This window comes from Nyctibius grandis, chromosome 6, assembly GCF_013368605.1.
Source record: "Nyctibius grandis isolate bNycGra1 chromosome 6, bNycGra1.pri, whole genome shotgun sequence".
In the NCBI taxonomy this organism is placed as follows: domain Eukaryota; kingdom Metazoa; phylum Chordata; class Aves; order Nyctibiiformes; family Nyctibiidae; genus Nyctibius; species Nyctibius grandis.
Window position 1 is genome coordinate 30,652,407 of NC_090663.1, and position 18,645 is coordinate 30,671,051.

Consider the following 18,645-nt stretch of genomic DNA (forward strand, 5'->3'; position numbering starts at 1 on the left):
TTGTTAGATGCCATTAACAAGCTTTTATACAGTGTTTTTGCTAAAGAAATCGAGCTATTCAGTAAGATACCCCTCAAGCAAAAATAATTATTAAAATATGCTTTTAAGAGAAAAGCAGAAATGCCAGTGTTTGTCACTCAAAGAGAAAGAGTTCTATTTTGCTTCGTGGGCATAAAAGGACCTCTTAATATTCGTGCTTTGGAATGGTGCCATTAAGCCTGTTAATTCTCTATGGAAAACTGTTAGAAGTAGTAATTTTATATTCAGAACTAACTTTTCCCACCCACCATGTTATTGTAATACTTTAGTCATGACATACTGCTCTGTAATACAGGAGTGGGGAGGTTTGTTTGCTTGATTTTAAGAAGCAAACTTTAAGTCATTCCACTTCCATACGTGTACGATAGTTTGTATAATCTTCCAGAAAGTATTAGCTCAGGTATATGCTGGGAGCTGCTAAGGCACTGCTTCCACTCCATGTACTACACAAAGTCTACATGAGCTGTGGTGTCATTCTCATTCCAGGTGATGAGATCAATATCAGCACAACATGATGAACATCAGCACAGCAAAGTAAGCTCCATTTCTATTCATATTCTTTTCTTAATAACTCACCCAGAACCCCAGTCTGCAATCAAATACACACATGATTTGATTGACATGATTTATCAACTGAACCTACACAGCACAGTATTTAATGCCCACCATCACATCAAATGCTCAGTTTCACAGAAGTCAGTCAAAGTAAAGCCAATTTATCCAACAATGAAGCTACACAATGCTTCCCCAAAAGGACTAATTCCATGCCAACCTTTCACTTTATGTTGTTCAAAATAAGCGCATAAGAATTTAAGTCTAAATACAGTTTCCCCCCATTTTCTTCCAGACCCCTTTTCTTCTGCATCTACAGTTGAATAATTTTTGCTGAAGTTTAAAAAGGAACCTTTATACAATGATCATTTACAAAACCTACCCCCCCAAAATTAACGTCTATGAAAGGTAACAGCAACTGAAAGCATTTAGAAAACTGTGATATAAAATTTAACAGTAGGTAAAAGCAAACAGCTGGCCTATCTACAACGTTTTTGAACACAACCTGCAGAACAAACCTAAATTGCAGACAGAAAAATCACTACTCAGACATATAAGCAAGAAATTTAATCAGCCCTTTTCTGGCTACATCTGCAATTTAGCCTATCAAAACAACAGAACAAAAGCTCTAAAGGTCAAAACCCACTTGAGTTTATAAAAAAGCAAAGAAAATTGAGAAATGAGATTTACCCATACCTCACACATACATAGACTCTCATTTTCTGAGAATGTATTGTCTCTTTCAGAATGGAGCTAGGAATAATCCTGGCCCATTCACCTTTTAATAGGTTTAACTGAAGGAGTAGGCAGACAGCCTCTTATATTCATAACTGGAGATGCTTAAACAACTGTCACTCTAGTATTTACTGATGTCACTTTATTGCTGCAGGTGACTGGTCCACAAGTTGCACTAACAGCTCATACTCCTCATACAAAAGTTACACAATCATTAATAGAATAATACAGTAACAGCAATATATACAGTTATTAGATGGCAACACCACTTCTAGGATTGGAATCCACAGGGAAATCATCCTATTTAAGTTAAAATATAACAATGTTAAAATATAACATTTATGTTTTGTACCCAACTGAATGCTTGCTCAGTTTTCTAAATGCCCAGGGAGACCATGTTGCAACTTTTTCTAAACTAATGCTTTAAAAACTTAAAAAGCTGGCTTCCTCCAAAACATGACTCTCTCAAACCACAAGCTATGTGCTTTTGACTGCTCAAAACTAGAACAATTTTCAGCTTTGTACTTACTTTTATTTTTGTTTCATATTATCTTCAGCAACTAACACTTACAGCTTCTTAATCGCATGAATGACAGTTGCTAGTAGACACTGATAAACGTGAATATATCACCCCAGCGCTTTAAGAAGTCTTCACCTATTCTACAATATTTCCAGCGCTCTCTCCTAAAGATTTGCTAGCCTCCTCAACCCATTTACAGCTCTCCTCAGTAAAGTTTCCCCAGTAGATTGCAAGTGCATTTGTACATAAAGGATTATCAGTCGTCCACTTGATCTTGACAGCTACAAAAACTGACTTTAGAAGAGACTTGCCAAGAGTGTTAAATAAGGTTTTGATGAAAAAGTAATGTACGTTAAAATAAAACAAAAAAGTGTAGCATTTGCAAAATAGATAATATTGTCTCAGTTTTATAGTCTAAAGAAGTAGAGATTAGCTAAATGTCACCGCATCAATGGGAACAGAACACATGCAAGTCTCCCAGTGGAATCTGGAATAGATCCTGTGCCTTCCAGCTGCAAATTCTTTATTTTCCAGCTAAAACTGAAGACAATCTATAAAATACACAAAAACAAAAGCAAAAAAGAAATCAGCCTACCTTCTTTCCATCTGCACTACTATTCAATTTAGTAACGTGATGACATTCTTTCATACAGGTGTGATTCTGACAATCAAGAAGCCGCCCGCAAAACCTTTTACATGAGTAGGGATTTGCAGAGTGACACGGTAATGGACTAACCTAAAAGTTAAAAATAAATATAAATATATATATACACACATATACAGATAGTGTATATATACACACATTGCACATGTGCTGTGTTTGATACATATGTATCTACACGCACTATATATATACACACACACACAGAGGCACAGCATCATTACAGAGATACTTTGGTTCTTGAGTATCTTTATTAAAAGAAGAAAAGCTATTAGACCTTTTTTTTTTAATAGACTTTAGGTTCCCATCCCAACATAACCACGTTTGTTTTACACTAATTATACCAAGTAAAAAAGCCCACTTTATTAATTAAACAAGCTGTATAACTTGGCAACATAAGTTTCCTTTTTTTTTAAACAGACTATTACATTCTCAAATCTTTTAGTGTGATTTATTCCTTCTTTCCGAATTACACTCCACTACATAATTCCATTAAAGGTTCCTAAACTGCTTTACAGTTACAGAATCACAGAATCACAGAATGTTAGGGATTGGAAGGGACCTCGAAAGATCATCTAGTCCAATCCCCCTGCCGGAGCAGGATTGCTTAGACCATATCACACAGGAACGCGTCCAGGCGGGTTTTGAATGTCTCCAGAGAAGGAGACTCCACAACCTCTCTGGGCAGCCCGTTCCAGTGTTCAGTCACCCTCACCGTAAAGAAGTTTTTCCTCATATTTATGTGGAACCTCCTGTGTTCCAGCTTGCACCCATTGCCCCTTGTCCTGTCAAGGGATGTCACTGAGAAGAGCCTGGCTCCATCCTCATGACACTTGCCCTTTACATATTTATAAACATTAATGAGGTCACCCCTCAGTCTCCTCTTCTCTAAGCTAAAGAGACACAGCTCCCTCAGCCTCTCCTCATAAGGGAGACGTTCCACCCCCTTAATCATCTTCGTGGCTCTGCGCTGGACTCTCTCTAGCAGTTCCCTGTCCTTCTTGAACTGAGGGGCCCACAACTGGACACAATATTCCAGATGCGGCCTCACCAGGGCAGAGTAGAGGGGGAGGAGAACCTCTCTTGACCTGCTAACCACACCCCTTCTAATACACCCCAGGATGCCATTGGCCTTCTTGGCCACAAGGGCACACTGCTGGCTCATGGTCATCCTGCTGTCCACTAGGACCCCCAGGTCCCTTTCCCCTACGCTGCTCTCCAACAGGTCTGTCCCCAACTTGTACTGGTACATGGGGTTGTTCTTGCCCAGATGCAGGACTCTACACTTGCCCTTGTTATATTTCATTAAATTTCTCCCTGCCCAACTCTCCAGCCTGTCCAGGTCTCTCTGAATGGCTGCGCAGCCTTCCGGTGTATCAGCCACTCCTCCCAGTTTTGTGTCATCAGTGAACTTGCTGACAGTGCACTCTATTCCCTCATCCAAGTCATTAATGAATATATTGAATAGTACTGGTCCCAGTACCGACCCTTGAGGGACTCCGCTAGACACAGGCCTCCAACTGGACTCTGTCCCATTGACCACCACTCTCTGGCTTCTTTCCTTCAGCCAGTTCACAATCCACCTCACTACCCGATCATCCAGACCACACTTCCTCAGTTTAGCTGCGAGGATGCTGTGGGAGACAGTGTCAAACGCTTTACTGAAATCAAGATAGACCACATCCACAGCTTTACTATCATCTGTCCACTGGGTTACGTCCTCATAAAAGGCTATCAAGTTGGTTAAGCATGACTTCCACTTGGTGAAGCCATGTTGACTGCCCCTAATGATCCCCCTATCCTTGATGTGCCTAGAGACAGCACCAAGGACAAGTTGTTCCATCACCTTTCCGGGGATGGAGGTGAGGCTGACCGGTCTATAGTTACCCGGGTCCTCCTTCTTGCCCTTTTTGAAGACTGAAGTGACATTCGCTTTCCTCCAGTCCTCAGGCACCTCTCCCGTTGCCCACGACTCAGCAAAGATGATGGAGAGTGGCCTTGCAATGACTTCGGCCAGCTCCCTCAGCACCCGCGGGTGCATCCCATCAGGGCCCATGGATTTATGGACGTCCAGATTGCTTAACTGGTCCCTGACCCAGCCCTCATCAACCAAGACAGACTCCTCCTCTATCATGACTTCCTCTGGGGCCTCAGGGGTCCGGGGCTCCTCAGGACAGCCTCCAGCAGTATAGACAGAGGCAAAGGTGGCATTCAGTAACTCTGCCTTCTTTTTATCCTCTGTCTCCAGGGCCCCCACCTCATTCATCAGTGGGCCTACATTGCCTCTAGTGTTGGTTTTACCTGCAATGTATTTGAAAGCCCTTTCTGTTGTCCTTGACCTCTCTTGCAAGGTTTAATTCCAAGGAGGCCTTAGCTTTCCTAGTTGCCTCCTTACATCCTCTGACAACAGACTTCTATTCCTCCCAAGTGGCCAGCCCCTCCTTCCATGATCTGTACACTCTCTTCTTCCACTTGAGTTTGCCCAGCAGTTCCCTGTTTAACCATGCAGGTTTCCTGGTACCCTTCCTTGACTTCCTACCTGCTGGGATGCTCTGATCTTGAGCTCGGAAGAAGCAGTCCTTGAATGCTAACCAACTATCTTGGGCCCCCTTACCTTCTAGTACCCTGTCCCATGGGATTTCCCCTAGCAATTGCTTGAAAAGGCCAAAGTTGGCCCTCCTGAAGTCCAGGGTTGTGATTTTGCTAGCTATTCTGTTCCTGCCACATGAGATCCTGAACTCTACCATCCCATGGTCACTACAACCAAGGCTGCCCTCAACCTTCACCGCTTCAACCAGACCCTCCTTGTTAGCGAGAACAAGATCCAGCAACGCTCCCCTCCTAGTTGGCTCATCGACCATTCGCATCAGAAAGTTATCATCAATGCACTGGAGGAACCTCCTGGACTGAGGATGGCTGGCTGAGTAGGCCTTGTAATTGCAGAAGACAGTTACAGTTTGCTTTCACAGGGCTTATTGTGTTACGGTCATCATAAACCCAAAACATTTTACAATTCTACAAACAGAAAACAACCTGCAAGCCAGAAATTCTAAAAAACAAATACTGACTATATCAAATAGGACTCCCAGAAGTGGGAAGGGGAACAAGAAATGGCTCTATAACAGGACTAGGATTTTAATGTCTTATGATACATTTGTACTTTCTAATTTGAGGTTAACACTCCAGTTAACACAGCTTTGTAGTACTATTTCAGAGCATCTATTTAGAAGCCTTTAATCTTCATTGGTACTGAAATGGAGTGTAAACTTGTAACTTGGTTAACTAGATTACTTTCCTAAAGTTGAATCGTACAAGTCCCTCCATATCACAAGTATTAGAGGAAACTCGCTGTTCCCATTTTCCAACCATTATATAATATTTACATGAAAAAAAAATAGTTTCTGCGATGCTGTCAAAAAAATTGATCTTTTTTCTTTATATCATGATCATTTCACAGAGAAAAACAGAAACTATTTGTGACGTTATTACACAATAGGCTAATGTGACATAACTCACTTTGACTAGACTAAGGGTGTGATTTTGTGTTACGGCTTAAGCTGACTGAACAGCTTTGCACTGTGCCCCTTCCTTTCCTCTCTTCCAGCTCTGCAATCCTAACTGCACACTCCTACCACTTACTTTGAATAAGTTCTACCACACACCTGTCTTTAGAGCAAGACAATTCAACTAATCAAAATGGAAGAAAAGGAATTAATTGAAAAAAGTTCCCTGTCTTTTGCTAGGTTTGCAAGTTGATTGGCCATACAACCAGGTGAGCACTGGAACTGAAATGAGGGAAGAGAAGACAGTCCCTCACAGGGCAGAGCGAGGGACGTTCTCCCTTCAGCACTGTCCATGTTGATTTCCCTCAATCCTAAAGCAAAAATACACAAAGTAGGATTTGAATCCACTTGCCTAAAGAAATGTTTTCCGGGCTTCACCCACAAAAAGACTGTACTCTGCACCAAGTCATTGCAAAATGCCATTCACAAGACTTCTGAACTCCTCTTCTTCTCATCCTGACCCACAGAGACTCTGTGAACAGGAAGAGTCTGCATGGCAGGCTGAACATAGGCATGGAATACACAGGAGAAAACCTTGAGGCTGTCATGTCCAACTACTCTCCCATCCCTATGTCAGAGCTGAAGCTCATTACTCTGGCTAAAGCACTAATACAACCCTAGCAAGTAGTCTGAACATCTGGTTCATACTCCCCCCCTACAAACACCCTACATCTCAGTCTCTGATGGCTTGAGTTTCTGTTGACCAAATGAGCAAAAGCCAGCAACAGGCCTAATAAAAAGAGGGTCTGAAGCAGAAAATAGTACTATACCCAGTGAACACACACCAATTACCAAAACTTTTATCATTCCTAATATCCTGTCCCTTATCATCCTCCTTCATCTCCCTCCTCCTCCTTCCTCAAGGTCACAACTTCCTTTTTGGTAGCATCCCTCAAGTACACCAGATGAGATGCAATGTTGAATGTAGCCAGGGGCAGGGAAGCACACAAGCCAGCAGACAACAGTAGCAGCTTTCAGACAGCCAACTGCAAAGAACATCCCAGCCCTCTGGCTGCATCCAGCACTGCTTCAGCTTGCCCCACTCACTGACTTTCCTAAGTCTTGAGTCCAATAAAAGATAAGACAGTCTTCTGGAATCAATTGATACTGTAGCCAAAACCAAAAGAATTTCACTTAATTTAAACCTACATTATATTTTCAAATTTTGTTTCCATTTCTTGACAAGTCAATCTGTTGTGGATATTAGTAATAAATCCAAAGGACAAAGTAGAGAAAAGTTTTACTTTCTATTGTTGGAATGCATTTCTGAAATGGCTAAATGGAGATCACTACTCTTGCTACAAAGACAAATATCAAAGAAGCCACAAACTCCAGGAGGCTTATGAGCTGAAGAATAAAGAAGGCAGATGAGAACCAGAGTATTTTATGAAAGTTAATTAGAAAAAGAAAGAAAATAAGGAGGCATCACTTTCACACCATGGGTCTACCACAGGATAAGGAAAGGAAGGCAAGGAAAAAAGGACAAGACAACTTTCAGACGCCTTCCAGGACATCTCCCAAATGCATAAAAGCAACTAACAGATACATCGATTGCAATATGAAAATAAAAATCAAGTACAATAGGGCAGGGAAATTTGAAAACATTCATATGGTATTCAGCCATAAAGATGAATCTCATCAAATTTTACATAAAATTTTACCTAGAGGAAGAGTAATGGTCTTCCTCCTATAAATGAACCACAACTAAAAAAAACTTAGAATAAACCAGCATTAAATTCCTACCAAAAAAAAAGAAAAAAAAGTTCTATCTGCCCAAGAACAGCAAGACTGATATTACAGAATATTCAAAATACTCATCACAGAAACAAAACCAGAATGTTTTCCTTCCCCTAGAACATTTAATGAAATGAAGCAACAACAAGAGAATTAAATACAGCAGACAAATTAATAACATATCCAGTTAAGATGTCCTTGTTTGTCCTCATTTACCTTGTACAGGCTTTAATTAATGTTCTCCCATAAAAACAGATTTTTAATATAAACATTAGCTCTCATAATTTGATTTTAAAAGAGCACCTGTATGCTACTGCTATGAAATGCCAATGCTTATAGCAGTTCAAAGAATAAGTAAAACACCAAGTTTTCATTTTGGGGTACCAGCAACTGTTGGTGATAGGTGACTTTTCTGACCTGAAACAAAACTGAGAGCTACTTTCAAGCACCTACAAATCAAAGAATGAAGAGTTATTAATTTTTCTAAATATATGTAAAAACATTCAAAACTTACACAGTAAAATTATTTAAAAGGCGGTTGTATGCTGTAGCTAAAAGAAATCTTATTTGAGGTTAAACATCATGTAGAATCATACTTCCACTGAACACAGATTTTATACAATTATATCATCTGAAAAGTAGTTTTAATTCTGTTGTTTCAAGTGATAAGTTGCTTGTTTTAAATACCCAAAGACATGTAAGAGCTCAAATTAAATCAATCCCATAAAAATACTTTCTAAACTAAATGTCAAAGTGAAATTAAAAAAAAAAAAAACAAACAACAAAAAAACCCCAACAAAACCGCCAGCTCCAACACCTACACAAATTAAAACTACCGTCCATGTAAAAATGTAAAGACAGTAGATTTGCTTATTATACAACTCCTAAACTGTTTGCTTTCATCCTCTCTTCTAGTCATCTGCAGGCATCCCACTAAAATACAATAAGTCTTTATAACTCGTTTCATTCCTAGTTTGTTTCTTTCATATCTCCTCCATTATAGGAGGAATAACAACAGTCCAACATAAGTAGTAACATAGTAGAGCAACGAGCCCCTCTTCACAGCAAAACTTTGCTTCAGACAATTGCTGCTTTCATCACCTGTGTAAAGTTCACATTTCCCAGTGAAAATCACCTCAGGGGCTGGAAACTACTATAGGAGGGAAGTGTTCATAAATACATACAAGTGTTTTCTCTTGTTAACAAAAGGCCAATGTGGCTGTAAAACATTGAACAGTTACAAGTTTGGTTTTTTTTCTTTTTAGACATCTCAGAACAACACAAAAATGTACAATGTACATAAGATACACTGTAAACATCCCCTCACACACACATATTAAGAAATCATTCTTTTCTTTGACGGCTATCAAAATCTCAAAGATTAGAATACTTCATTCCACTCCAGAAACTGCTAAACTTCAGCAGGAAGGAAGCACTGCGCTCTGCTGGCTGAGAGAAGGAAGGTTTAATCTAGAATATCATATAGCATCAATATATCTAAATAATTAAAGTTAGGTATAGCCTCCCTGGGATTTTTCCTTATTTTCTATACTAACCCTTAGAGAAAACATGACCCAAAGCCATTGACTGATTCTGCTAAGACTAGTAAGCAACAGTGAAGGATTTTTTAAAAATTATTCTGAAATAAGTAGTTATAAATACATAGTAATTGGAACAATTTTCACTAATAAGAAGAGCCATAGTGTCCTCTTTTATGGGGAGGGACAGAAACTTCACGACCATGTACATCTGAACGGTACCAAAACCAGTAATATTGTCTAGAGCAAGTTATATAATGGGTCAATTGACCACAGCTGATATTTTGTTTATACATAAATTCATGAAAATCAGAGTGAGATTCAATATGTCCTATGACAAAACATCATCAACTCGATAAAACATTGGCTGATACACCTGCAAGTTTTACTGTGGAACGCAAAAACAACCCAGCTGTTTCAACAACAAACAAACAGGCACAGTTGTTCTTTTCATCCATTTTCACAGCACATTTTTCTTTAGCAATCATCAAGCTGCAAAGTAGCACTACAGAAGCTGTATTCAGAGCTTGGTTGGATTAATAAGTGTGCTGCACAGACTGCAGATATATAAACTTCGTTAACATTTGTAGATGTTGCCACCACATATCAAGCCACCATTACAACACATACCAAAAGATTATTAAAGAAGGTCAAAAAGAAAAAAAAAGGAGGGGGTTGTCTTGAAATATTTTTAAGTGTTTACTGTTTTCTAAAATTTTTTAGTAGCTTAAAATGAAACTAGGTTTGTTATAGTATTGTTAGCTGCACTTTGACAATGAATTTATGCGAGACTTACTAGTAGATGAAGCTATAATAGCAACAAGTTTTTTTAAAGATTAGTTTAGCAATCATCTTTTAAAATTGAGAAAAATGAGTTGATCTTAAATTTCATGACTTTTAGAAATGACTGTGAATAATGATGATAGTTATTTAGCTTCAAGCATCAGTTAGATTTTCTTCTCATGTAAGCCAGAACAGACAATGACTTCATCCAAAACTGGAGAAGGCTGCGCATGAAAAAGACAAGCTAATAAGTAACACTAAAGAAGTTTCCACTATATGGTCTGACTTCATCCATGCATGCTTAGATCCAAGTCGCATGAGAATTTTCCTGTATGGCACTATGTTCCTCATCCTTTTAAAATAAACACAGCAGTTTCTAGGAGAACTGAGAAAAGTATGTGATAGGGAGAATAATAACAATAGAATGAGGGGAAAAAAACCCCAGGAGTATACAATGAAAAAAGAGCCCCTCAAAAAATTTAAACACTATTTAAACAACTGCAAGAACACACACATAGCTTCATAAATCATGAGTTTAAATTTCTGTCAAAGAATTCTAAAAAGTCAAGTAGCTATATATTCAAAAAGGAACTAAAATACCTTCTGATATGTAAGCCCTTGTGATAAGGTACTTCATTGGTTTTAAAATATAAAAACATTGGGTTTAAAATATAAAAAAGTCACATAAAATTTCTCTATTTAGTACTCTTTTTTGCAGACTGACAAAGTGAGATATACTTCATATTCCACTTAAAAAAGCAGTTTCCATGACTCACCTCATGCTGCCCAAGACACTCCCTGTTAAAGAGAGAAAAATTAGAGATTTAGAAAGCATGTATTTCTTTAATAAGGGACTTAAAACAGTGACAGTGCTTCTCACACAAAAATAATGCCGTCTATTTTTAAAAGTGCAAATGAAGAGAAAATCATCAGTCTATGCAGATCAATGCCTTCTCTTTTTCAACAGTTGTTTGGATTGCTGTATTTTATAATGGCAATCCCAAACGTCCAGATTAATTATAGTTGCATATGAAATTAATAATTTTTATTTTAGAAAATTTATTTAGAAAATTACCTGGATTGCTTCCAAATATCTTCTCTTTTGGCTCTACTAACATATCACTTCATATTTTTCAGTTATTTCAGAGAAATATCTAGCCTACTCTTATGTTTACAGTTCTATTCCTTTTAGAATGGCCTACCATTCCTAGGAAAGAAAAACTGCACACTGATTGGAATTGCGAAGGTATTAAATGGTGACTCATTCAAACACTGATCTCCTAAAAATTAAATCAATCTTTTGCTCAATTTATTTTGAAAAGTATCGTTTTCTTTTTACCTCTGATTTCATATCTGTCATCTCCTTCCCAAGCATTATTTTGATTTCTCTATTGAAACCTTATAGGGGACAGTAATGAAAACATCATTAATATTCAAGCTAAAATACCTGTCAATCAGTTCCTAAAAATTTCTAGAAGAGTATTTTTTTTTTTTTAAAAAAAGGACCCCTGATAACTTCTCTAACACAAAGTAACTATCAATAGCTACAGATGGTCTTTAGGAGAGCAGGATATTAACAAGAGCAATCAGTCTTTCACCTAGTATAATAAGAAGCAGATATAGCACAGGAGCCTGTTCTCCACGCTACACAGCTCAACTATCTTATATCCAAGAAAATCTTCCTATATCCAGTTAATTGGGCTTCTAGGACCTATGCATTCCATTGCAGCATGCTTCTGTTCCACTGCAAGGGGAAACTGCTTAACCAGTCTGATTGCCTTCTGCCATGTAACTACTAAATCTGCAGATGAGAGGTTCCCCACAGCAGCCTTGCCTTCAAAGTTGAGATGTAATGGTGTCAGATGAACTACTAGATGCATGAAAAACTGGCAGGATCACTGGGCTCAAAGGGCAGTGGCTAGTTGTACCCTACTTGGACACCAGTTACATCTGGAATTCTTCAGCCTGGGACCTATCTTGTTTAATTTTTTTTTTTCCCCAGTAACTTGGAAGAGACAAAATGCACCAATTTTGCAGACAATGCTAAAGGACAGTGCAGTCAATACATTCCAGAGCAGGGATGCCATTCAGAAGGCTCTAGATAGATTGGAGGAATAGGCTGAGAGAAAATTCATGAAATGCAGAGACCTTAAAGAAAGTCCTGCATCTGGGACTGAGTTAATCCCAGCAACACTGCAGGCTGGGGATATAATAGTAGTCTTTCAGCATGAAGGGAAAGTTACTGAGAAGATGAAGCCAGGCTCCTCACTGAGGTTCACAGCAGGGAAGCAAGAGACAACAATCATACTCTTAAAACAAGGAAGGTTCTGACTGGATACACAGTGGAGGAAAAGATTTAAAAACAAAAACAAACCAAACCAACCAAAAGAAAAATCAGTATAAGTATCATCAAGCACTGAAAGAGGTTGTCCAGACAATCAATGTACTTGGGGGTTTTCAAGGTCCAGCTGGACAAAGCTGGAGCAAATTGGTCTGAATTCAGTGTTGACCTGCTTTTAGCAGGACGCTGGACTACATGACCCCACCCCAAGGCACCTTCCAGCCTCAATGGTTCTGTGAAATTAATAGAGCAAATAATTTTCCAGAAACTCCCTTTTAACTATTTACAGAAACAGATACCAAATACATTCCATTCCAAATCCCTGACTGCTCATGTTCAAAGATACCAAATTATTAGAAAAAAACATCAAAAAGTATTGCAAAACCTCAGCGGTGAAGGATGGAATCCCCACATCCATACAGAATAGGATTATTTACACTATTCTCCATTATCATATTTGTTCAAATGCCACTGTTCCAGCAATGACTCTAAAAGCCCTGCTAATGATCTAAGGTGTCAGATATTTTGCTTCATAGTACCACATTATTTTATCTCTATGGGTTTGTTTACTATTATTATTTTGTTAATTCAGGAAACTTCTTTCATATCACTTTCATTTAAAAAAAAAGAAAAAAGAAAAAAGAAAAGAAAAAAGAAAAAAAAAGAGAAAAAGAGAAAAAGAGAAAAAGAAGAAAAAAAGAGGAAAAGAAGAAAAAAAGAGGAAAAGAAAAAAAAAGAGAAAAAGAGAAAAAGAGAAAAAGAAGAAAAAAGAGGAAAAGAAGAAAAAAAGAGGAAAAGAAGAAAAAAGAGGAAAAGAAGAAAGAGGAAAGAGGAGGGAGGAGGGAGGAGGGAGGAGGGAGGAGGGAGGAGGGAGGAGGGAGGAGGGAGGAGGGAGGAGGGAGGAGGGAGGAGGGAGGAGGGAGGAGGGAGGAGGGAGGAGGAAGGAGGAAGGAGGAAGGAGGAAGGAGGAAGGAGGAAGGAGGAAGGAGGAAGGAGGAAGGAGGAAGGAGGAAGGAGGAAGGAGGAAGGAGGAAGGAGGAAGGAGGAAGGAGGAAGGAGGAGGAAGGAGGAGGAAGGAGGAGGAAGGAGGAGGAAGGAGGAGGAAGGAGGAGGAAGGGAGGGAGGAGGAAGGGAGGGAGGAGGAAGGGAGGGAGGAGGAAGGGAGGGAGGAGGAAGGGAGGGAGGAGGAAGGGAGGGAGGAGGAAGGGAGGGAGGAGGAAGGGAGGGAGGAGGAAGGGAGGGAGGAGGAAGGAGGAGGAAGGAGGAAGGGAGTAGGGAGGACGGGAGGAGGGAGGACGGGAGGAGGGAGGAGGGGGGAGGGAGCCGGGAGGGAGGGAGGCGCGAGGGAGGGAGGAGGGAGGAAGGGAGGAGGGAGGAGGGAGGAAGGGAGGAGGGAGTGGCCGAGGAGGGAGGAAGGGAGGAGGGAGTGGCCGAGTAGGGAGGAAGGGAGGAGGGAGGGAGGGAGGAGGGAGGGAGGGAGGAGGGAGGGAGGGAGGAGGGAGGAAGGGAGGAGGGAGGAAGGGAGGAGGGAGGAAGGGAGGAGGGAGGAAGGGAGGAGGGAGGAAGGGAGGAGGGAGGAAGGGAGGAGGGAGGAGGAGGGAGGAGGGAGGAGGAGGGAGGAGGAGGGAGGAGGAGGGAGGAGGAGGAAGGAGGAGGGAGGAGGAGGAAGGAGGAGGAAGGAGGAGGAAGGAGGAGGAAGGAGGAGGAAGGAGGAGGAAGGAGGAGGAAGGAGGAGGAAGGAGGAGGAAGGAGGAGGAAGGAGGAGGAAGGAGGAGGAAGGAGGAGGAAGGAGGAGGAAGGAGGAGGAAGGAGGAAGGAGGAAGGAGGAAGGAGGAAGGAGGAAGGAGGAAGGAGGAAGGAGGAGGGAGGAGGGAGGAGGGAGGAGGGAGGAGGGAGGAGGGAGGAGGGAGGAGGGAGGAGGGAGGAGGAGGAGGGAGGAGGGAGGAGGGAGGAGGGAGGAGGGAGGAGGGAGGAGGGAGGAGGGAGGAGGGAGGAGGGAGGAGGGAGGAGGGAGGAGGGAGGAGGGAGGAGGGAGGAGGGAGGAGGGAGGAGGGAGGAGGGAGGAGGGAGGAGGGAGGAGGGAGGAGGGAGGAGGGAGGAGGGAGGAGGGAGGAGGGAGGAGGGAGGAAGGAGGAAAGAAGAAAGAAGAAAGAAGAAAGAAGAAAGAAGAAAGAAGAAAGAAGAAAGAAGAAAGAAGAAAGAATAAATAATAAAGAAGAAAGAAGAAAGAAGAGGAAGAAAGAAGAAGAAAGAAGAAAGAAGAAAGAAGAAAGAAGAAAGAAGAAGAAAAAGAAAGAAGAAGAAAAAGAAAGAAGAAGAAGAAAGAAGAAAGAAGAAAGAAGAAAGAAGAAAGAAGAAAGAAGAAAGAAGAAAGAAGAAGAAAAAGAAAGAAGACACAAGAAAGAAGAAAGAAGAAAGAAGAAAGAAGAAAGAAGAAAGAAGAAAGAAGAAAGAAGAAAGAAGAAGAAAAAGAAAGAAGAAGAAAAAGAAAGAAGAAAGAAGAAAGAAGAAAGAAGAAAGAAAAAAGAAAAAAGAAGAAAGAAAAAAGAAAAAAGAAAAAAGAAAAAAGAACATTACAGTTGCTAAGATTGATCAAGAGAGTTAAGATACTCCAGAATTTATGTGATCTAATGCCAATAGAACCTTAATTTGCACCAAGCACTACGAAATGTAACTATGCTTACTCTAGTTCGAAAATTAAGTACAACTTTTCCAGCATGGTTTCCTTCTCACTCAGCAGACCTGCCTCCTCTGGGGAGGAGTCTTCAGACTAAAGGAGGCGATTTTGAGGTTAGAATTCAGAGGAACTAGGAGATATGCCCTACATAATGCATGATGTTACACAATGACCTCTGCTAAATACCTACATGAGACAGTTTCTACAGGCATCTACGCAAACACTGAAACCAAACTGTTCATAACTACACATTTTTCACCTTTTGGGAGTCTGGCCCAAAAGCTTTGAGCCCAAGTATCAGAAGTACTGAGCAGCCACAGTTTTGAACAAAAGTACAACCTATCATAGTACAATCCTTGAGAAATTAAGTTCTAAACATATCGACGTAGGCAGTTAAATGGATTTTTTTTAATGATCTTCCGGTCTACTTGTCACTTCATAAAATGAGGACATAATATTCCCTCATTAAGGAGGGAGGTTTAAAAAACAAATAGGCACTAACGCCTGTGAAGTATGCAGGGTTTAAAACAGTAAGAGACTACAACACAAACACAGACCAAAACCCCCAGTATTTCCTTTTTCAGATAAATATTGAATTCTGAGTCCTTTCCACAATGTAAACAGAAGTTCTATCAAATTGAAAAACAATGGTGAAAAAAAGTTATCATCATATCTTCCCTTATATCCTCAGCATCATCACAGAAAGAGTTGATTTGGCTCTACTCAAGGAGCAGAACCTTCTGGACAAGTCAAAAACAGAAAGGAGACAAGCAGATGGGATGAAAAGCATCCCATCCTATGCCATTCATTAGCATATAATAACTGAACAACTGAGAAACAAAATAGCAATTCATTACACAGAAAATTACGATCCCATAAACAAAACAAGATAGAAACTATACAGAAAAAGTTGTATGTCACTGAAGACGACCAAATTACAATGGCTACTTAGCAATTTTCATGTTTTTCTTTTAAGGTAGCATTGCACACAACACATATTAGAAACAACCAATCTTTACTAACACTATCAGTCCTTTCATACTGTGAGCATGCACTACAAAAATGTCTATTAAACAACCACCAATGCTCCCAGTTTTATGAGAATGGTGTTCGCATAGGCTTATTGTATCTGAAGAGGAAAATATGGTTATTTTCATGTCCATCTCTACAACAGTATAAAAAGAAAAAAAAAAAATCTCTTTCTGTACCATAACTTTATTTGTTTTCTTTTTTAATACTTACACTGGTACAGGAACCTCACAGGGAGGGCATGGTAATGCAGTTTGAATAAAAGCTGGCTCAGATGGCTGTTCCCAAGGACCTGCAGACTGATGCTGAGAGCAAAAGACAACACTAGCTGAATACAAAACACAAATGGAACTATTTGCTTGACCATGAATAAACATATCATCTAAAGAGATCCCAGTTCTAACAAATGCACTTTCTAGTAACTAACTTTTTACTAATGGAAATTTCAACACGCCCCTACACACAAAATATTATAATGTCATCCTTAGCATGGTTAGGGATAGGAAAACGAAGGCCCGTGGCCCTACTGCTAAAAATCAAGCACAAAGCCAAACAAAAAAATCAGCAAAACAATTCTAAGCATTTAATAGAGGTAAAATTATAAAAATATTTCAATGACTAAACAAGTGAAATTATCATCATGCAGTGCATGGATGTGTCATGTTTAAAGATGCCAAACATTTCTCACTTCTAACTTTTTGATGGTTTAGTAAGTATCAGAGTTAAAATTTATTTTTTGCTCTTATAAGTAATTGTTTACATTTGAAATTACACATTTGTAATACAACTCCAACAAAAATCTTATAATTCCTTGAGTAACTATAACTGCTGAAAAACATACATTCGATCATATATATTACAAAATTAGATTGCAACAAAGGAGCTAGAACCACTTAGTTTCTCGGTCAAGCAGTATGCATACCTCTGTGCTTGATTATTTCCTCTGCACTCCAAAAGCCTCCAATGTGAGATTAAGGTCAAACAGATGTTGCTCATTCTTCAGAACACAAATAACACACCATTTTTCACTATTTACTTACTAAGCCAGTTTGCTTCACAAGTGCTTCATCGTGGCAGGGAACAGGGCACAAATGACCACACATTAATGTTTTCTGGCAGGACTGACGACACGGAGGACACCGACCAAAGTGACAATAGTGTTTCTCCTGGGTAGAGTGGTGACAGGTAGGTGGTCGACTGAAGTAAAAACCAAGAACGAATCAATATGACAGCAAGAAATACGAAGTTACAGTCACTGGGCAATTATGCTCAAAATACAAAGAATCGAGACAAACAAGTTATTTTTTTAAAAATTAGTTTACTTCTCATATTCAGCAGAGTTTGATATTACAGTAAAATTATACAGGAGTTCTAAATTAAATTAAAATCAAAGTTGGGTCTGCATATTCAAACACCTATTTCAATCCTAATTCTACTCTGCACTAAGTAATCTTGCTACACCCCAGAAGAAAATATTCTCCTTTTGCTAGTCAAGTTTTCTAGGTAAATCGCCTCATGGAAGTACTTCAAAATGTACCAGAGATGACTTGAAGAAGGGAGTGGGACTACAGGATTAGAAGTGCTTGATGGGACAGAACCTCCCCTTGACAGCAGCAAGCTGCTCATGAAACCACAGCATCAAAGAGGTGTCTGGTAGGAAGGATTATTGCTAATCTCCATCTGCATAGTGAAGAACACAGAAAACTGAGAGGTAATATCAATAATAATACTAAAAGGAACAATTTTTGCCTTCTACGATTATATTTTACTACTTTCTTAGAGGACACCTTAAACTCCACTGAAGAACTAGAAAGACACACACTTTCTATACCGACCTGCACAGCTGTTTGCATTTGGGAGATTTGATGGTGCGCTCTCTGCCACAGGGCACTTTAATGACAGTTTTTCCACAATTGCATTTCACATCTACAGTCTCAGGACACGGATTACAACTACCTAAAAATAAATATATTAACAATATGATAATCTGAATAAACTACTGATTATAAAAAATGGTAACTAAAGGAACACTGAATATGCACATGGTACAATTGTCCTACTCTGATCTAAATAATAGATGGCTGCTAATTTTTTATTTCTGCTTAGTTCACATCTCTCTTGGGAAAGAGAATTTCACCATTCTTAAAGAAAGTAATAATAATCTTGATTATTCTACAGTTGTTAACTGGTATCAAGTTAGAAACAATCCCTCTCTCACATTTTAAAAAGAAGTCAGCATTATGAAAGCCCAGTCATTTGGATCACACAACACTCAAATATTTGCTATTTGTATTTCAGTCTTACATACATATGAAGACATGTCATTGTTCATCTATATTCAAAAGATAAAAAAAGAGACATTAAAAAACTGGTACAATAAAGTTTAGCAGATTTTGTATGATATTAAAAAAATATTAATCCTCTATGTATAATTAATGCTTTTTTGAAAAGATCCTCCTCCTTTATTAAGTTA

The 18,645-nt window shown here is 39.5% G+C and overlaps 1 protein-coding gene across 1 annotated transcript in view; it reads right to left on the bottom strand.

The window, feature by feature from the left end:
- NFXL1 (nuclear transcription factor, X-box binding like 1) overlaps positions 1-18,645 on the bottom strand; it is a 54,026-nt gene that overhangs the window by 21,462 nt on the left and 13,919 nt on the right. Inside the window, 5 exon segments of the mRNA XM_068403911.1 lie at positions 2,442-2,582; positions 10,902-10,923; positions 16,386-16,477; positions 17,213-17,369; positions 18,008-18,128. Of these exon segments, the coding sequence (XP_068260012.1) occupies positions 2,442-2,582; positions 10,902-10,923; positions 16,386-16,477; positions 17,213-17,369; positions 18,008-18,128 (533 nt within the window).